This window comes from Amphiura filiformis, unplaced genomic scaffold, assembly GCF_039555335.1.
Source record: "Amphiura filiformis unplaced genomic scaffold, Afil_fr2py scaffold_34, whole genome shotgun sequence".
Classification (NCBI taxonomy): Eukaryota; Metazoa; Echinodermata; class Ophiuroidea; order Amphilepidida; family Amphiuridae; genus Amphiura; species Amphiura filiformis.
In genome coordinates, this window is record NW_027305498.1 from 726,813 (window position 1) to 749,533 (window position 22,721).

A 22,721-nucleotide genomic window follows, 5' to 3' on the forward strand; every position below is an offset into this window, starting at 1 on the left:
ATAAAAAATATAAAAGTTACCCCCTGTTTTCCTTCGCCAAAGCGTTGATTCTGTTTTGGATAGTATCAGTAGGAAATACCATGGAATTGTTGCCATACTTGTATTCATCGTGGGTTGCCAGCTTGATTTTGACGTCTACTACGAACTCCTTAATGTAGTACACATCCCCTTCCTGTCTCATGCGCATGAGTCGTATCCCTTTCCTGCCATAATCAGTGAGCTTCTCTTTAAACCTATATCCTGCAAAGTGGATTTTATACATAGATAAATTAATTTAATGCTTCTCAAAATATTCCTTGCGTTGCCAATTTACAATTAATCAATCTTGGTCCTGAACATGACTAGTCAACTTCATCAGACATGATTGTCTTTCAATCAATTCGTGTCCTTATCGACTCACTTCGATAAAAGGGGAACAAATATATCACCAATATTTTGATGTATGCGCACTCAGGATTTATGTGTTTACCTTTCCTCATGCCAATTTTGGTAAAAATAAAATGCCGCAAATTCTCGCGATAATTGTTGTTAATTGTTTTCTAGTAATGACCCAGTCTGAAACACATGGTGATTATGCATTATAAATATGAAGACTGTCAAGAACAAAGGCTAAAAATTTACCCACAATGCACTGTTTAGCTAAACTAGATTCAATTTGCAAGTACCTTCACATTCTGTATCTTCTGCGCTCATTGGATTGTTATTGTTATTAGAGTTTCCCTGGCCTGTGAAAGAACAGTAATAATTGTGAAAACATGTTGGAATGTCAATTAAAAAAGCAATTGTATAAGATTGTCTCTCAATCCGGCCCATCCTGACTTTGAAAATGATATCAGGTAACTTCGACTTTTAAATGTTCTTTTGACAGCCATATACCCCTCACTTTTAAATTATTGGAGTACTCACCATACTTTTTCTCATACTCAACTAGACTATGCCATAGTCGATTTTTGAAAAGAAAAGGTTATTAATCATCATGAACGCGCTCAGTCAGTTGAACTTGAAATTATTATCATGTTTATTACATCAAAATACTAGTAAAAAGATCAGATGTGAAAATCTATCAATTGTACACACATTAATTATTAATACAAAACAGTATGCGCAATGGGCAAGTGGACTACGGAGTAGTCTAATACTCAACTAGAACTTTGCTTTCTACTAGTCCTGTATACTTCAAAACAAAAAGTAATCATATATAGTAATAAAATACAACATTATTATGTTATTGTAATAATTTGCACCTAATAAAATACCAAACAAATTATTTCAAAGGTAGCCTGAATAATGCTAACATGATAACACACTATGGACTCATGTCATTCACTGCACTTTAACATGACAATTACAATCGAACGGTATAATTAATGCACAAGCTGAATACCTTACCTTTTCTGGGTTTTGCATTGGCTAGACTTACGCTGGCAATGAGCGCGGTTAAAATCAACACCAAAGTTGATTTAAAGACATTCGTCATTATCACTCCTGAAAATTACAGTTGCAATTGCAAACTACACTACAGGTGTCTGTACGAGTGACAAATATTGTAAAAAGTCAATTTAATTGTTCATATTTGAAAAGCTTGGTGCCAAAAGGCATTGAATTCCAAAGGCTGCTTTGTGGAATTTTGTATTTGAAGATATTCCTAAGAGTAGCAATAACCTTGCAAATCTAATAACATTAGAGCAGTAGAATAGTAATAACAATTTTTTGGTTATCTTTAAAAAAAAATAAAATTGCAAATTTCGCCCACGTGCGAAGAATAGAACAAAACATATAAAAGAGTTTTTTGTTCCTAAAGGCATTAAATCCAATGGCAGCCGTTTTTAAACATGGCATTGGAGAATTTTAGGGGGCAAAATGATATTGAAAATAGAGAATAAGCTAGAGTTACAAACATATCCATTCCAATCGTGAAACTTTAAAAATGAAAAAAAAAATATACCAGAAAAATGTGACACAAGGCAGCTATTGGACTTAATGTCTTTTGAAACAAACTCTTCATTTTCACAATTGAACTTTTTATTCACGACAGCGAATGACCCGAAACCTCACCTTTTACTCGGATGATCACAAAATATTCGCCCTTGATCTTTCAATTGATCAGACTAATACCAACTATTCATGATATTTGCATTGTTAAAAACTTGTATTGTTGGTATTGAAATTTCACATAAATCCTTTCTTATGATATTGAATACAATAGTATACAAACACCCACGTTTTTCAAAACGTGAGTGTTTGTATACTTTAAAAAGCCAAAGTCACGTAGGACTTTGTCTAAGTTCGTAACCACCATAATTTGGACGTGTTCATATTGCGAGGTATTTATCGTGTATGAGTTATTTGTATATATAATATTCAGTGAATAAAGTTCATTGCAAGTTAAAAATGTTAAATACAGATATGGTCACTTTTTTCGCGTCGATTAAACGCTTTTCAAAAACATACGCGGACACTCAATTTTCGAATGTACCCAAATGAGTGTTACTCCGAGAGTTGTTGGGGTGTGTGCACGATACCAATGTTTCATTTCAATTGAATAGGCATCTTTGTAATATAGATATTTTGATTTCATTACATTACAAACTCTCATTACGAACTCTTGCATTATAAATACCAATATAATTGAGAACATAATGAGCTAAGCATGTTCGAGCTCAATAAAGAGAGTGCTATTATCTGGAAAATGGCGTTTTACAACAGTTCTAAAAGGAAACACTCGCCATATTTTAATTCCCGTGAAAATCTAATAACACTACATCAGGGCGTGTCATTTTCTTCGGGAGGGTGGGGATCATGAATATACCAGGGATCGGAGTCAATTTTGTGACCCCTCAATCGCGGGCTATTATTGTGGTTTGAAAGACGCAAGTACTGTCATTATGTGACCATAAATTCCAGTGAACATTATAAAAGACAGTTATATATGTACGCGAAGTTCATACTGCAGTTACTGTCCGTTTTCCTATACACAATACACAGTGCTCTCACCATTGACGTGTTACCTCTACAAATAGTGTATGTTAGAAGTATAGACGATTGCCTAGTTAACGTCACTGTGTGAAAAATAACCGGCCAATATTTAAAGTATTCTATGAAATTCTAGAAAATATAGTTTTGTCCTAAATTTTTAGCTAATTTAGGTGTTTGGAAATATTCGCACTTTTGTGTTTTAGGAAGGATATGTAAACGACAGATAACAAACCGTGTTAAGGTGGTACGAAAGGCAAAATCAAGTTGCTCTGATTGAGATTAAAATAGACTTGTTGCAGAGAGATATGCAAAATAATCTTAATTCTAAAATTTGAGCCAAATCGGACAAACGGTTTTGAGATATTGCTGTTGAAAGATTCTTTGTATTCTATTGTTTTTGCCAATATATTGATGAAGTTAATGAAGAAAATTGGCAAAATGTGCTCATTAATATTAATTTTGCCAATATTTTCCCAATATTTTATGAATAAACCTTCATACTACTTTTACCTTTAAATTTTGACCTGAAACTTTGCCAATGTGTCTCTATGACCTAAACCTTTAACATGTGATTTTCCCGCAAATCTAATTTGCATATTTGCATAATTAATTAGCCTTAAGTATAATGCTAATTAATTATGCAAATATGCAAATTAGATGGGCGGGAAAATCACATGGTAATGTTTTAGGCCATAGAAACACATTGGCAAAGTTTCATGTCAAAACCATATAAAATAAAAGTAGTATGAAGGTTTATTCATAAGATATTGGTATAATATTGGCAAATATGAATATTCATGAGCACATTTTGCCAATTTTCCTCATTAACTTCATCAATATATTGGCAAAAACAATAGAATACAAAGAAACTAAAAACATGCATATCTTGACAACCGTATGTCCGATTTCCTTCAAACAAAAACTATTTTGCTCAGTGTATTTAGCTTAACTTATTCAATCTATTCAAATGGTTCTAAATTCAGTTTCTGTTTTCCAGAAACATCGTTTCGAACCCCCTTAAGTCTACAACTATTATGGTTCTCATTTTCAAGAATGCTGGTTAACAATGAGCAGACTATTGTCTCATTTCGTAAACAAAAGCCCACACAGTATTGTTACCTTTCGTTTGCTTTATAATCGGTTACCCAACTGAAAGTATAATACCAGCTCATTGCAATACCGCACAGGTAAAACAGAAACATGTGTAGTGTGGATTTAACCAGAGAAGATCTGATTTAATCAGTTGAGCTGTTTTCAATGAGTGTTATCTTGGTTTAATAGCTTTTAATAGGGTTTAAGTCCTGCAAAGGTTGGGGTGAATTCTACTATAGACATGACTGCATCATGTTGCTAATTTTTCTGCATCGATCTCATGATCTATAGTAATTTGAGACCATATTTTGTCAAATTTTCGGACATTAAGCCTGTTAGATCAAATTTAGCTTTAAAAATAGAAATATATTATCGATTTGACGTCCTCGAATATTGGTTAGACTGGAAATAGAATAACTGGACATTCCTCGTATTTAGAATGCAAGTTGGTGTATCTGATGTGCTCTCATGTCCAACCAAAAATACTGTGCAAATGTTGCTATACAATCCCTTAATATAGCTGCGTTCGACAAGTTTCCGTAAAAGCTAGCAACTGACTTATTTCAATCCCAACACTTTAAAAATAACGACTCCGAAAATGTCCCCATCATGCGGGATAAAAAAAAAGTATACGTGCTCGTATTTAAGAATCAGAAAATTGTAAAATTCGGTGTCCAAGGTCCACGTTTAAGGACTATTCTGGTGTTAAAAATGTGCTTTACTATACATTGGGAGTGTAATCTCTATCTAATATAGATTTGAAAAGAACATGAACACATCATCAGGTCAAATGTAAACACTTCGGGGTAAACACGCGTAAATGGGTCCAATTAAAGTCGAATTTTTGAATGTCCAAAAATAGTGTCCGGAAAAGTATTTCCCAATATTTCCGGTATCAGAGATGCCACATTTTCCCTTTCTTTTTTTATATAAAATCAAAATGTCCGCACTTTTCATTATCTTCAGCCCAATTTTGAACTTTTTATCTCAAATTCACGTGCTATTCCAGGTTTCAAGTTTCGGGTTCTTTAAGTGGTACTGTAAGTGCATATCTCTACGTCAAAGCCGTTACATGAATTTACTAAATAGCATGGCATTTGGCAATAATGTGACCGTACACCACGAATGCGCCATAAAGTCCGCCCGATCAATTTTGTTTTATTTTGTGTTTAGAAAATATATATCATAAGCTTTAAAATGGTATATCATTGGACTTCAAACGATATCCAGAAGCGGGGTTGTGGCTTGTTGAACTTTGCTACTTCAACAAAATGGTATACCTTTTTCGGTTCTACATGTGTCTCTTTTCCCACATTGCTAGTAATTTATATCAAACAGTCATAATAGTAGGTCATTTCAAATCATCCACAAATCAACGAGGTTCAGGAATTTCCTCTCATTGTTAATTGTTGCTTATACATACCTAGACAAAATACAATACATTGTCACCCATACACTTGAACAGGATTTATCCATACCAAACAAAGACTAGAGATATTTAAGAATTCTATAGGTAGAAGCTTATTATCCTCTTCAACAATAGGATTATGGTTTAAAAGGTGTTCGACTAGCGCCATCAGAAATAATACATGTAGCACTAAATTGAGGTACCTATGAATACGACCTTCATGCTCGTTTTACACTGTAACACAGAATACAATTTAGGACATTTACGGCTCATTCGTGTGCACGGTCACATATATGGTCAACTCTGAATCATATTGACCCATTTTCCCAACAAAGTGTTTTTATTTACTTTTATAATGATGCCAACTGTTTTGTGGGCAAAACTGGGTAGGCAATTTTGGGCAATGGGCAAGTTGAATTTACTGGTTGAGCAAAATTAAGCTCCATGCATCAAACGACGCTTAATCACTTAAATACCAAACTAGGAAAGGAAGAGGTCAATGAAATAAAACAGCTCAATGGTTGAAGCAAAAGAAAACACGCACACACACCCCCACCCACAAAAAACACACACACGAAAAAACAACTAATTAAATAATAATAATAAAAATAATAATTCTTAACATGGTAATAATAATTAGTATTTAATATTTTATAGCTAATTCATCAAAGGCTCGTTAGACTTTTTTTTAACTTTACTTCAATAATCATCGTTTCATTATAATTTAATTTGATTTGCTTGAAATGATATGAACGCTTTTCTTAATTGATCATCATTAAACTTATTTAAAGGATAATCGTATTGAAAATACAACCAAGCTTCATATGAAACCTTGCAATAGTTTCTTAATCATAATTGCCAATATAACTGACATCTAATGATATATAATGTCCTAATAGAAATGAGCAATTTTATGAGGCACTTTTTTGGCGAACGGATGCTGCCATTTTGCTTTAATTTGCTCATGCATATGACGTCACTGTACCGGAACGACCAAAAAATGAAAAAAACCAGTGTTGCTATTAAAAATCAAGGGGAATGAGTCACATGTCGACCCTGGTCGAAAATGAGTTTTACATATGTTTCTAAATAAGACATTTAGAGCTTTTAGAAACTGGAAACCCGAAGTTGATACGACTTTTCTATGGGAAGTTATATCACTTTATCAATCGCTGAAAACAATAGAAAACAAAGGAATTTAAACACTTTCTCTGGTAATATCTCAAAATCAATGTTAGCGACATCCGACTCATTCGGGAACAGTCCAACGGTTGAGGCCAAGAGATGATTTTATAAAATGGAAAGAATATTTAATCATATTTAATTATTAAATATTTAATATTGCATATCTAACCCATTAAAGGCTCGTTAACCTCAATCATCAAAGGCTATATTCAGGAAGCATCGTTTTATTACCGTTTCTTTTTATTTGCTCGAAATTATTATTTAGGCACTTCTTCATTCAAAAGAATCTGAAAAGGAATAACTACTGGACTATTCTGCTTAATATGCAGTTGGAGTTTGATCAATCCAACTATTTCTCAAGTTACGTTTACTGAAGATTTATATCATATCACCTTTTGAAAACTTGTGACGATGGACAAAATTCAATTAAGTTAGAATGAATTATCATGCTTCTTTTATTTTAATCATCACCACAGGTAAGTTGTATGTGATTTTTCATTTAAAACATATCTAAGGATGTAGTATTGATGATGGGATTAGTGAAGTATTTTTTTTACATATTTAAAGTAAAAGTTTTATTTATAGATTTATCAATAATGAGTACAAATTTGTTCGTCAAGAAGGGAGATTTTCAAAGGTCGACGACGACGGTAAAAAAAAATCAACGTCATACCATTTTAGCCCCAAATGAGGTGTTTTTTGCTACTTTGTGGGCTAGTTCTCGTGAAGCGCCCGAAATAAAGCAAGGTTACCCTAATTGGGCACAAAACACGACATTTTTCGTAATACAGGGTGAGTCAAAAAAAGTGCAATAGATCAAAGAATCGATATTTATGCAAGAACCAAGTCAAACTTTACCATTATTGAAAATTTTTATAAATGCCACTCTCAAAAGTCACCTTCTGTGAAAATATGAAGTTAATCGCGACTACCGTTTAATTTTTATAAGTCATTTTGCTGCGATGCCCAATTTCGTTATTTGTCCACGAGATACCATGTATTTTGAATGAGGGCAAACAATGCACGGTAAAGGCATTAGCTGTGAAACTGACATCAACTTAAAAAAGGTTGATTTTGCGTTATTTTAATTTTTTTTCTGTTCAAACAAACTTTCTAACATTACTTTAAGTCCTTCATACCTCACTCGACTCCAACTCCAGTTTTTTAATCCCAATATGTCCAACTTACTGGATATTTTGTAATTTACTCCACTTAAATTTGCGCGCATTTTATTTTGACATTTGAAAAAACCCGCCTACAAATTTGTATGTTTTTGATAAAGGTAAAAGGAAAATAACAACAAATAATGTTTCTTTTCCTTAAAAAAGACCAAGGGCGATAACACTTTGGGTGCTCATTTAATTTCAATGCCAATGAGGTTAAGAAAATGGCAGTTGTTCCAAATCTACGTTACACAGAGTGCGCTGACATTCAAATTTTAGATGTTTCTTGGACAAACATTAAAATTGGGTATCGCTATAAAATGTGTCATAAAAACAAAACGGTAAATGCTAATTCCTTTATTTCTTCACACAAGGCTGCTGATGAATATATCATATATAAAATGTTTTCAAACCTAAAAGTTTGAACTCGGTTCTTTAATAAAAATGGATTATTTTCTCTATTGCACTTTTTTTTTTCACCCTGTAAAAAGGCAAATGTACAGGGCTGTAATTGCTTTACTTTTTCTTCTGTTTTTGAATGTTTTGGGCAATCCTCCTCTCCATAGACAAATCATGCACATGGGAAGGGGGAAATGACACTACTTCTTATTATGTCTTGGTATCTTTGTTATAAAAACCCATACCAATCTTCTTGTGGGTATGTTTGTGTCTTATTATATGTGACCGTACAGCACGAAGGAGCCCTAAATTCCCTAAATTGTATTCTGAGTTACAGTGTAAAATGTGTATGAAGTTCGTATTCATCGGTAACTTAAGCTGGCGCGACTTCTATCTCATTTTGATAGTCAAACACCAATCAATAATCCTATTGTTGAAGTGGATAATAAGCTTCTACCTTAGATGGCTATATAGTTTTTTAATAGCGCTGGTCTTTGTTTGTTTTGGCTAAATCCTGTTGGGTTACCAGGCAAAGTATTTTGTATAGGTATGTATAACCAACAATTAACAATGTCTTAAACCTCGTTGACTTGGGGATGATTTGAAATGACCGCTAATTATGACTGTTTGATATTTATTGCCAGCAATGTGGAAAATGAGACACATGTAGAAACGAAAGAAGCTACCATTTTGTTGAAGGAGCAAAGTTAAACAAACCCTAACCCCGCTTCTGGATATCATTTGAAGTCAAATGATATACCATTTTAAAGCTTATGATGTATATTTTCTAAACACGAAATAAAACAAAATTGACCGGGGGAGGAATTTACGGCTCATTCGCCGCGTACGGTCACATATTTGTCTCAATATTTGAATGCAAACCTAGCTTGGTCATGCTTACCTCCGACACGCATTAAGTCTTTAAATTTTAAAATGTTTAGCCTTTAATTATATTTATTATCTACGCATGGAGAAATTGGCAGGGTGAAATTGCTATACCGTTATTGGCATTGTACTTTCAAATCATAAAATATTAACACATTGCTGTAAATAATCAATAGTTAAAAGCGGAACAATATCTAATAAGGCAACTTCCTTGCTTGAAATGATATGAACTCTTTTCTTGTTTAAGAGTCTGAAATGGAATGGCTCTGGAATATTGTACCGGGATAGTGTAACATTTTCTGATGAGGACGCCTCGGTTCAACATTCTAGTGTGTTACACCAGATGCGTATAGTTATATTATAGTATAATTCTGTATTTCGTTGTCTTTCATTTATAGCTGCGTATCTGGCTGTGGTGAAGACTCACCTGTGTGTTCTGAAAGAAAGACCAGATCTTTTAAGAGGTGGTTCCTTAAGATGGTCTTTGCCATATGCAGAATTATGCCTGTGTCAACGTGTGGTTGCTCCTGTACTCACGACAGCTTGTCCGCAAAGAAAATTGAGAGATTTGTGGTTTGTTGATGACCCGTGGCCTCTTACCATGCGACATAAATGGACGAAGGATATACTTGATGAACTTTTGAATCGCACATATTGCTGTAAACCGATATTAATTTATTACCGTAGCACTATATTGTAGTAGTAGTTAAAACAACCTTGGTGATTTTTAGTGCGTTGTGCATTAGAAATTCACTATTTATGAACTGTCACTGACTACTGTACGAGGAGCAGCAAAATTACTGACTTGGGTCAGTGGTTCTTGTGCCCAAGTTCGATCAAAATCGATCCGGAGAAATATTACGAAAACAGTGACTTAGGGTGCTGCGGTGCCTAACTTAATGAACTTCAACGTTATATCGATATTAGTATTCAATCAAGAAGATTATGGTATGCACCTAATAGTTTTAGATATAATGTATTACTGGTACTCACAGCTCAGGTAAACTCGCTTCTTCCATGACCTTACTCATCAGAGTAGGAGCTTAACAAGAAATTATTTCAGTGACACAACTTTGGTACTTCTGGACTGAGGGTAGTATGCTTTAAAACACGGCAACACTTCTTTTCTTATCATCTTGCAGATATTGATGAATGTAACAGCTTCCCTTGTCAAAATGGAGGATCCTGTACCGACCAAATCAACAGCTATACATGCCATTGTCCAAGTGGGTGGGCAGGTCTACAATGTGAAGTAGATATAGATGAATGCACTTCAGGACCTTGCGTGAATGGCACGTGTGACAATGATTTCAACCACTATAGCTGTAACTGTAATCCGGGGTGGCAGGGTACTAACTGCGACATAAGTAAGTGCTATGTATTTTTACCGTCACTAATTGGGGTTGTACAACTTCTTTCATATTTATGTACATTCTCCGCTCGATTGCACTTTAATTACACCCCTGTTGGGTATTATAAGCATATTCCTAAGGAGCCCTTCTAAAATACTAACAAGAAATGTCTTTAAGAAGACAACACCATGTATGAAATTCATGTTTCATAATTTTACATTGACAAGTACTTGGAATGCTAGTAATTTTGTGTGTGTAGCACATGCACAACTAACCGGGTTGGAAATGTTGTTACCACGAATACCACCAATGACATACTATAAGCTAAATTGAAAAATGTGTGTTAAATAGGTCTACATTTAATTTATACTTAATTTATACTTGTATAAACAAAGTGATCAATGGAAATCACATCCTTCGAGTTTCGCATCAATCCAACAATTTATATTCAGACGACTTTGTGATTACGTTTTATGACATGGCTTTGAACATTCTGACAATCCAACAATATATATTTATTCCACCTCAGGCTCAGATGACCTTTAACAATTATAATCAAAAAGACTGATTACTCAATCCCAGGGGTTCCCTGGCTCAATTCAATCTTTATTTTATGTGGTATAATTAGAGAGGGCGGCCTATCTGCTGTGTCCTGGCAGAACATCAGTCAATATGAGACATTAAATATTAAATGCGAGGATCCAGAGGATACATGCCTGAGAAAATATATAATAATTAAAGAAACGGAGCTCAGACAAACTGGCATTATAATAAAGGAGAGAAAAAATCAGAACCGTTCGGATTCGAACCAGCGTGCACTAACGATTACATGTCGTATAGGTCACCACCACACGCCACAACAGCTCATGGCGAATCTACCGGCGAATTGAACATGTAATTATTTTATTCTCTCGAAAATGTCTCACGGCCAATGAGACCAATTTATTTTATGTGTTGATTATAATTGTTACTACTAACTGCCCAGTTGCTCTACCAAAATGTATAAAACCAAAGCAACTATCTACCCCAATTACTGGTATTTACACCCCCACCCCCACTAGTGTCACTCCCAACATCAATTAGTGATGGTATAAACTAACCCTAGTTAACAGTGCAGGTGCCTGGGCACCTTATAATTATACCCAGCTTGGTTCCTGTCTGGTCAGATAATTGCTCATTATAATTGTTAAATTAGTGGTCACTTGTTGACAGCTTATCAGTAGCCTGGATCAACAGGGGTGCATTTATATCATTTTTCATAGAGCAATTGTTCAAAATATTTAATGTCAAATGGTTCGTAAAAACCTTATTTGTGAATGGATTTTTATCGTTAACAAAACAAAATGCATGTTTAATATATCAATTATTCCATTAACAGCAATTTCCTAAGTTTCCATCCATAAATAATCACAGAGTATCATCTGTTTACAAAATAAGTGTTTATTTTCAGATTTCCAATTAACCATTATCAGTATTATCTGGTAGGGTGCCAAATTTAGACCTTGCTAATAGTTATAGTCAGAAACAGGTATTTTGTCACGTAGTCCCTGGCAACCCAGTCTGCTTGTGGCTCACTCGCAAACATACACGACAGAAACCGGCTTTGAAGGAGCCTAATGCACGTAATCAACTTCCTTATAACATGTATAATAAAATCCGATTTTGAGTATAATAAAGAAAGTCATGCCTATGCAAAATGAAGCAATTACCTATTGCTAACTTGGTAAAATGCATACTCGTAGCCCAATCTTGTACACCATAGCACCCAGTTTTGGTTTGTTGTTTCGAAATGTTGCAATTAAACATTAGTTCTTTCAAATATGAAACGCTAAAACCAAATCTAGAACAAAAAATCATAATATTTATAAAGATATAGCAAACTTTCCATGATAGAGATTGGACCCAAGACAAAGTACACCCAAATTAAGTGTCAATTCAGAGTTATCCCACCATGGTGGAAAAAAATTGATGAATGCAACAGCGCCTCTTGTCATAATGGAGGTTCATGTATCGACAAAGTCAACAACTATACATGCCAATGTCCAAGTGGGTGGGCAGGCCTTAACTGCGAATTGTGACAATGATGTTAGCAAATATACCTGTAACTGAGAACCGGGATGGCAGGGAATTAACTGCGATGTACGTAAGTGTTGCAGTCACCACTGATCACTTGTTTTAGTACTTCAGTACCAGGGGCGGCCCCTAATAAATTAGGTGTTGGGTGTGTTTGTGTGTGAGGGGGGGGCAGTACCAATATAATTCCGTCCCCCCACAAGGGAGATGTTTTCAAGGTGTTTGTCATATGATTCTGCTCATATCATATAAAACATCTACAAGTGTACATCCATGATGATTTTGCATATTTTGTCCGGATATTATTAAATTCAAAATCCATTTGTATAATTAATTCTAACGTTAATGAACTTGATATTATGCATCATCACAATGAAATCATTATTCTGTTATAAAGCTCTATGTCTGTGTTCACATGCCGGGCAGTATCATGGTTTGGGGATTCATCTGTCCAGAACTCCCGCATAACGACCGTATAAGCATCCTAAGCCGGTACAGATATAAACTCTTGGATGGAAAACAGGCAAAATAGGGGTTAAATGCATACTACTAGGTTTCGAACCCGTAACCTCACGATCATGAGTCAAAGCCCGTATCACCGACCCACCTTGCTTTTTATAAAATCATGCTTGAAGTTAAAACTACAAATCCGATCGGCGCGTCGTACAAACATATTTACTTATTTCACATTGTAGGTGTTTGTTCTCATGAATGGAATGGCAACTGCTACAATTATGTTAACATTCCTAAATCTTGGTCTGATGCTGAAATGTACTGCAGTAGTCAGTATGGAGCCCATCTTGTGAGCATTCATTCCTCTGATGAAAACAACTTTGTTAAAGGGTTTATTGGATCGGCTGAGGTAAGTGACATTTTTCAATTTGAAGAGAAATACAAACGGGATGTCGCTTTATATATTTGGTTCAAACGAACAAACACCTGACATACATTATTATACATATACATAAAATAAGGTTTTATATAGGGTACTATCTAGTACAAAGTGCTTTTCAAATAACAAAAAAAATATATATTGACACTATTATATTAAGCAACGACAACTATCTGGTGACCCTCTAACATCCGAATATTGGGATGCCATATTTAATTTTGATTAACGCATTTTTGAACCGTTTAAGGGATGGGGTATGAACGTTTGGACAGTATTTATTGTGGGACATTAGAGCACATCAGACATATCGAATTGCATTCTGAATACGAAGAATGTCTTTCTGATATCAAATAATTTTTATTTTTTGAAATTCGCAATGTAATACACATTTTATGACAAATGATTAAAAATTGATATTTTTGACATTTAACAGTACTCGAAGTAAAATAGGTGGGATGAAAAGCCGACGATCAATTGAAATTTTTGACCTTTCGATTTGAACATATGGATTTTTCCCAAAACACCAAAAAAATCCATATCTTCAATATGAAAGGTCAAAATTTTCAATTGATCGTCGGCTTTTCCTCCCAGCTACATACACTTTAAGAATATATCATTAGATTTATAAAATTTACTTCGAGGACTGTTATATATCAAAATGTGAAAATATCAAATTTTAATAATTTGTCATAAAATTTGCATTATATCGTGAATTTCAAAAAATGAAAATTATTTGATTTCAGAAAGACATTCTTCGTATTCAGAATGCAATTCGATATGTCTGATGTGCTCTCATGTCCCACAAAAAATAATGTCGAAACGCTCAAAACGGTCATTAGTTTTTATGATGTTCAGCAAATGTAAACTACTAAAATAGCTATTTTGGCCAACCATATGTCCTAAGCTAAATTGGGTTTGTGTTTTAAAGTGATGTGTAAAGGACGGGAGCCTGGTTTGCAATTCCAGAGGGAGTGTGCCTGTAAGAGACACAGCCATCAGAAAAAGACAAGCTCAGATCCCGCGCCAAATATGTTAGCAGTTCAGAAATTGCAATTTTCCCATCCTTGAAAAAAAAAGTAGGCAGAGCTGGGAATCGAACTCGGAACCTTTCGGTTCTGAAAAGAGTTATAGGCAAAAAGGTCAAAGTCAGTTGGAAAATGCTTCAATTTTAGTTTTAAAAAAATAATTTTAACTTGTCTCAAATTGTTCCTTTGGCTTAAATGAATCAAAATGAGAAAAGTTCCATTGTTTGTCACAGGTAATGTCACAAAATAGGTCAAGGTCAACATGGCTCAATGGATTTTGGAACTTTTTATATTACCAAGGCAACAGACCATCTGGAAAACTATCCCTTTTTGAAATGATCTTGCAAGTGGAGTAATCTGGGAGCATTCTTTGTGAGCCTTTGGGAGATGTAGTCACGTGAAATGGAGTATGTTGCAATTAGTGGTGGGTAATTTCCTTTATTGGACTTGCCTATAGCTGCATGGTCGATTTGTGTACAGAAAATCTCCTAAAGTCTTGCTGGTCTACGATTATCGTCGTAGACTTATACTTTTTCCGGGTACTGTCTACTATTAAATTTGCCATCAACAGCATGGTGATCACCAACACAATTTGGAGACCATCATTACATTTTCACGATTATAACATTTTGTGCTTTGACTGCTCTGCGTGCTAGCCATAGGCTTCAACATAACTCCAAGTTTTTAGATATTTTCTCAAAATATCAAGAGCTATCCCAAATCCACTGAACCAATGATGGGCTTGTTTGTACTAATTTTAATGCATTTTTCATGCAGATTACAATATGGTCATTAAAATTTACAATTCTGGAATTTTGAATTTTTAAAGAAAATTGAAATTTGTCGTCTACAGTCGACTGTTTAGTGGTAACAGAATCTTTTCTTGGGCATTATTATTTGCAGACGTGGATCGGATTGAGTGATCAAAGTACTGAAGGTATATTTGAGTGGAGTGATGGCACTCAAGTGACCTACACTAACTGGCGCACGAACCAACCAAACGATGGACCAGCTGTAGGTGGTGAAGATTGTGCCCATTTCCATTATGATTCCGACACGTGGAATGACAAAACTTGCGATTCAGAAATTAAGTTTGTTTGCAAAAAGTAATGTATTATTACTAGGTATGTCACAGTGGCTGCACAATAATTCTGCTACACTGTGCATGCAAGCATAACAGTGAATTGAAAAGCGCGCGCTTCAAATTTGGCCAATTTTAGAAAACATCCATGTCGATAAATGAATTTCCTCATATGCTTCATTTATCCAAATTGTTTAAATTTTTAATATATGGTGTGTGAAGCTTTTCCGAGGCTAACATCGGGTCCTCAAAAATTAAAAATTGTTTTGTTGAAGAGCTGCTGCCTGTTTTTATGGATTTTTGAAGATCGCTCATAAATCAGTCAATATAGGCCTATTGAAATAAAGGGACCTACCACCATTTAGCTGAAATACTAATCTTTCTTAGCATGTAAATTATTTCCGTCGACAACGAATGAAACACTTCCCTAAAACTAGTTGAAGCAAAACATTAATCAAAGATATTTTTAGGGAGTAATTTTCCAAACCACAATAGCTCTAAGCCATTGTGTGTGTCCAAGGCCATACTATTTTTGTATACGCGGTACAGTAGAATTGCTGTTCCCTTTACCGATTGTCCTCCCATGTTAATCCAGATAACAAAATGTTAATTTAAAGTCTCATTGCAACTGAATTTTTATTTTTACTTTTCGGACTTGGCTTTGAGTAATGGTGACACATACCATGTTTACAGTAAAAATGAAATTTATATTCCAGACACCGTCAAAATGTCAAACTTTTTATTTTTTTGTATTGTTTTTAAATAATTAACTGCAGTTCATTTATTCAACCTCATAACAGGATCATACTTAAAAAATTTATAATGAATGAACAGACGTTGATTAAATATTGAAAAAAAATTACTCATGCCTAATTTGCATAATAATATCATGAATACATATTTAGCTGTAACTACCTAATTTGCATAATTAATTACTTTTTGTGTATTTTTTGTTGTCAATTGAAAGAACTTTGTATACATATGTGTGCAAAAAAACCCGCACCTTTATATCATGTACGGTTTTCTATTGGCATCAATTTTGCATATTAATTAGCTGAACTTAGTCATTTTCAATTTTGTTTTCTTTAACGAAGTCAGGAAAGATAGGCATTTAACATGTGATATTTAAATTAACGCTGCTTTTTCAAGCAAGCGTCCAAATAAACCTTAAAAATCTCGAAATGTGCAAATTTTGTCATTATGTTTTTTGATTTTTGATTCTTTAATAAAGCTCAATAATGCAGGAACATTAAATAACGTGTTTCTGCTGCAATTATTTTTGAGGTGATATGCCTATTATTACACGCTACACCGCGTAGGAAACCAAATTGTAATAGCCAGAATATTCAAACTCAATGTTTAGGGTCGGTCGGGTTACGCCAATCAAACATTTATTTAGGCCCAAGTCTTTTACTGTGAGACTGATCACGTACATTGATTCGGGTACGGGTATTTTTTTTTTTATCGTAATTTAGTAATAAAAGCGGATTTTCTGACTAATAAGTTTTTTATAAATGTTTGAATTTTTAAGCCTGATTTGACATTTAAAAAATCCGTTCAGCCGTGGATTAGCCTAAGAGAGTGGATCCTAATGACCCCGCCTCTTGCGCACAAATGCGGTGTGTGGGTTGTTTATCAGTTTACATAGGCTGTCACCAATGCAAAAATAATTAATGCATACAATTAAGTATACTGGTGGCCAGTATCGTAGCCAGGTTTTTGGAATCGAGCGGGTGGGCGGGAGGGCGGCCGGGGAACAACAATTTTGCAAATGTACGAACAGATGAAATTGTAAATGAGCCAATCCATGTCAACTTCAGGGATGTGCACCGCAGTACCTCTTCATTTTTTTTCTTTTTCTGTGTGGTGCTAGATATTGGTGAGAAAGTAAAATCCTGGAAATTTGAGCTTCATACTCCATTTCGTTTTCCCGTGGCAGCAAGTTGAAATTTAGGGGGGTCAGCGTAAAAAAATGTGTCGCTACGCGAAAGACGATGTTTGGATAGCCATAGGGAATCCATACAACTTTGAAAAATATGTATCCAATTTAGAAAAACGCACTTGTGAGAAGAAAAATATTCATCGAGTTTTGACAAGTGATGGGTCTGTTGTCTCAGATACAAAATCTATCATGAGTGAAATTTCAAAGTTTTATAAAGCTCTTTACGATCAATCTTCAGATACCAATCCATGGAAAATTTTGATCATTTTCTTGACCCACTTGATATACCACAGTTGCTCAATGAAGAAAAACTCAATCTTGAGAAGCCTATAACAAAGAGTGAAATTTATAGTACTATTACTTCTATAAAATTGAATAGGTCACCAGGATTTGATGGGCTACCGATTGAATTCTATATTTTTGTTTGAAAAGACATTAGTGATTTACTTCTTGATTCATATAATTTTTCCTTACAGTATGGTCTTTTGACATTGTCACAAAGAAATGGTTTAATTACTTTATTACCTAATAAAGATAAGGATCCGTTGTATATTAAAAACTATCGTCCTATTTCCTTGTTGACAGTAGATTATAAGATAATAAAAACTATTGCAAACCGTTTATAACTATGTATGAATGATCTCATTCATTCTGATCAATTTTTTTAAAGGGAGAAATATTGGTAACAATATACGTCTTATTATGGATATTATCCAATATACTGCGACCAATGAAATTGTTTTAGGTCTTAAAACGGTTCAATTTTGGTGAAACATTTATTAATTGGGTTTAGTTATTCTACACACACTTAACAATAGGTAGTCAAACATGACCCTAAAGTAGTAATTTTTGACCCCATGGCAGGGTCAACTATGCACCAAACCCATTGAAGTCATTTTTGATTTGACCCCTAACAGAGTCATTTGAAAATAACCCTATTAGTGTCAAAAAATGACTATATCCGGGGGTCATAATTAGAAAATTACCCCTAAAGTAGTTGAAATGACTACATTTGGGGGTCCCGGTTTTTAAATGACCCCGGAACGTGGGTCAAAAAATTACTATATTGGGGGTCATTTAAATATGACCCTTTTAGGGGTCAATTTAATATGATGTCAACAACTGTAAATGACCCCTATGGTGGTTAAATTTGACTTCATCCGGGTTATTTCAAATTGACCCCCTAAATTAGTCAAAATTTTGACTACCTATTTTTAAGTGTGCAGAAAAAGAAAGAGTTATGTAATGAATAACGGGCACCTTTCTTCTGTTATTGAGATTCATAGAGGAATTTTTCAAGGATGCCCGATATCACCGTACCTTTTTCTTTTGAATGGAGATGGCCTTCCTGGCAATAAAACAAACCATGACATTAAAGGTATTCCTGTGAATAATCATAATATTAAGATTTCAATGTTAGCCGATGACACAACATGTTTTCTTGATGGTACTGTGGAATCTTTTTCTTCTTTATTTGATACTATGGATTCATTTTCTAATTGCTCTGGATGTAGAATTAACTTTAGCAAATGAGAAGCCATTTGGGTTGGATCAAAGAGGGGTAGTGATTTTATATTTCAGGAATAAGGCCTGATTTGGAAAACAAGTGAATTTAAGTCTCTTGGGATTACATTTTCGTTAAATATTCAAAAAAATGTTTGACTTGCATTACAAAGTAAAATTAAAACAAATTGATAATATTTAAATAATATTCAATTGGCTGGTTCTTTACGTACATGGAACTCTTAAAGAGAGAAAGCTTGCGGATATTATGAATGTTTATGGTTCAACAAGCAAATAAGAACTAAATCTAAGCATTATTTTTATTATGAAGAGTGGTACAATAAGTGTATGTTCACTGTTGCTGATCTTTTGAATTATCCCGTTCCTATGTTATGTTATTTGAGGATCTAATAACTGAATTTGATATTTCTTTCAAAGACAGAAGAAAATGTAACTCTTTGATGAATAATATTCCTTATTCTTGGATAAATAGCCCACACATTCCAAAGTTGGATGTTTTTGATCATATTGTTAATAATCTGACTGGGAAGAAATACATGTTCGCAACTTTCAATGTTCTATTGAAACCAAATTAAAATAATAATTTTATTTCAAATTATTTCATAAAACAATCGCGTTTAATAATTTCTCCATAAGATTAAAAGAAAGGAATCGCCTAATTGTGATTTTTGTAATTCTCACCCTGAAACAATTACTCATGTTTTTTTATGAATGTGCTAAGATAAGGCCAATTTGGGATGAAATTGAAATCATGTTTCAAAGAAAGGTTGATGAATCATTATTCCTAACTAATTTTTGTAAAATATTTGGCTATCAAAATGACATCTTTCTGACTTACATTGTCCTTTGTGCAAAATTTTATATCTATCGTTGTAAGTTTCAGAAAATATATCCTGATTATGGTGGCCTTAGAGCTTTTTTAAAGCTGCAAAGACAAACAGAATTTTATATTGCCAAGGCCAAAGGTAAACTCAATTATCATTATAAAAAATCAGATTTGATTTTGATTGATATCGATGTGTTTTAATTATTATGTTTAGACATGTGTACTGAGTGTATTTCTTGTGCTGAATATAATTCTACTCTGTATATCTGCATGACATTGTATAAGTATTATGCTGCTTTTCTAATCACTTTTTGTTTGTTTGTGATTCCAATTAACATTGAAATGTGATTCCAATTGTTTTTATGATTGTAAAATTTTGCTAATAAAAACATTGTTAGCGGTTTCAATTTACCTTGAAGTCATTTACACGCGCTAATCAACGGCTTATGCACATATTAAATGCAACCCCGGCCCCTGGGGACCCGGGGATGGTCCAGGACTTGACATCATGTGACCCGGGATTTGATTCAAAATGTGTCCCGGGGAGCCGGGTGTTAGCCGGGACTGGTATAAGAATTGACGTCGGCCAGAACCCCGGGAAATTGGGCCGGACTTTACCCGGCAAGAGCCGGGATTATGTCTTAACCCAGGGGTTTCCAACCAGTAAAATGGGCCGTGAACATGGCCGTGGTTTACTAGTAAGGATGCCCGCATTTATGGGCCGGGGAATCCTATCACTTGGCCGTACTTGAGCCGAGGATGTATATTAATAATCCACTGAGTCGCCACATTAATTTTAATACTGTTCATAATCCATTCCAAAAACAAAATATTGGCTGTTGTTTCCAAATTTTGCAGTAGGCCATGTATCTGCTATACGGGGCTCTAAAGTTAGCATGTTTAATCAGACCACACTGGCTTCATATGCATGTGCAAACGAGAGCCTGCTATACGCTTATTTATTCCGTATGTATATATTGGTTTTTATTTTTTACGTTAGTTTTAACCACCCGCCGAGATTTTTTAAAATCCCAAATCGTTGAAAGGATGTTTTAAATAATATCCATAATGGCAACCTCGTGAAACAAAATATTAATAACTTGTGCGCCAAAAAGCTTGATAGATTGTCATTAGATTTTAAACAAGATACAAGGTAGGCATATTTGGATGGGGTATGGGCCTTTATACAGAATAGCCTCTGCCTCATTACAATTGAAGTTGCGTTTTGGTTTGACATCAAAAAATCGTATATAGGCCTATAATATTATGTGCTTAAAATGTTTATGCAAAGATCGAACATTCGCCACTCCCGTATCCTGGACAAAATAATATAAATGTAGTGATCTGTTTCTTTCATATCTTTGATGTTTTAATCATATAGACCTACATCTGTACATGTAGGCCCTATATCAATACGATATTCCTGGTTTATACCCGGCATTTTCCGACCCGCCACACACTTAAAAATAGGTAGTCAAAATGACCATAAAGTAGTCATTTTTGACCCCATATGCAGGGTCAACTATGTACCGAACCCATTGAAGTCATTTTTGACCCGGTACATGAAGTCAAATGATTTGACCCAAATTGTAGTTAAAAATGACTACATTTAGATTTGAAAAGAATTTAGATTTGAATAGAAAAATGATTTGACCCGTAACAGAGTCAGTTGAGAAATAAACCTATTAGTGTCAAAAAATGACTATATCCGGGGGTCATGATTAGAAAATTACCCCTAAGGTAGTTGAAATGACTACATTCAGGGGTCCCGGTTTGAAAATGACCCCGGAACGTGGGTCAAAAAATTACTATATTTAGGGTCATTTAAATATGGCCCTTTTAGGGGTCAGTTTAATTATGATGTCAACAACTGAAAATGACCCCTATGGTGGTCAAATTTGACTTCATCCAGGGCTATTTCAAATTGACCCCCTAAATTAGTCAAAATTTTGACTACCTATTTTTAAGTGTGCATTCATGCCTCGTAATATTTAAAACAAACATGCATATTACATAATAGTGATGGCACACAGGTACCCCCTCTTGTCCCGTTCCCCATGTCACTGCACTGTCAAGCATGAAAAATACGCGAAATACTAAGTGGGAAAGTCGGGTGACTGGGGTCCGACCTTGATATATGCAACGCAAGATTCCTTCGGTGGTATGTCTAAATCACTGAAATGTACCCCAAAACTGTGGCACATCCCTGCCTTAAACCTGGAAGACCCCCCATGTCGCGTCACACTCCCTGCACCCTTCTGGCCTGGGATATCAAATCCGGGTATCAAATTCACTCAGCATGTCCAGAGCTCGGCAGTCCATTGAAGACATACCTGCCGCGTACACCACATTTCGCCATACTGCATTTTAGAAACGCTTGCTGTTAGAATAAGGAAAATTTTAATGCTAATTTATTGCACATTCTAGGGAAGCGTGGTTACCGTTTTGAAATAACCGAGTGAGAGGGTTTTCAAGAAAATATTTTTCCTGTCAAAACTGAAGCATCCTCTGTATAAAAGAAAATATGAATATTAACACATCATATATAACGATTCGTGATACCCGATTGTGGCACATTTGATGTCGTTTATGAGGCAGAGAATTTTATTTCAATTTTATATATGCCAAAATATTTTTTTAATTGAGCGAGAATGACGATAGAAAAAACCTTGAGAATGACATTAGACCCAACCAATGATTACTGTTTCGTTTTTATGGTAACCTAATGTTTTATTTCCTGAAATAAAATTAGGGGTCGAATGTGGATTTATTGTATAAATGATGAAAACATCGACGTATATACAAGAAGCTACAAGAAAAATGGTAGGCCACGCCACATCGACATACTTTTAGTATACGGCGAGCACGTGCGAGTCAAAATCGATATAATGTATGAAA

General features: G+C 34.6%; 1 protein-coding gene across 1 annotated transcript; it reads right to left on the minus strand.

Moving 5' to 3' along the window:
- Positions 1 to 16: 16 nt before the first annotated feature.
- On the minus strand, positions 17 to 1,503 carry LOC140143969 (uricase-like). Its single transcript, XM_072165801.1, has 3 exons — positions 1,390 to 1,503; positions 666 to 725; positions 17 to 240 (listed from the first exon to the last, which is right to left on the minus strand). The coding sequence occupies exons 1-3, from the start codon at positions 1,475 to 1,477 to the stop codon at positions 17 to 19; spliced, it is 372 nt and encodes a 123-aa protein (XP_072021902.1). The 5' UTR covers positions 1,478 to 1,503.
- Positions 1,504 to 22,721: the final 21,218 nt, after the last annotated feature.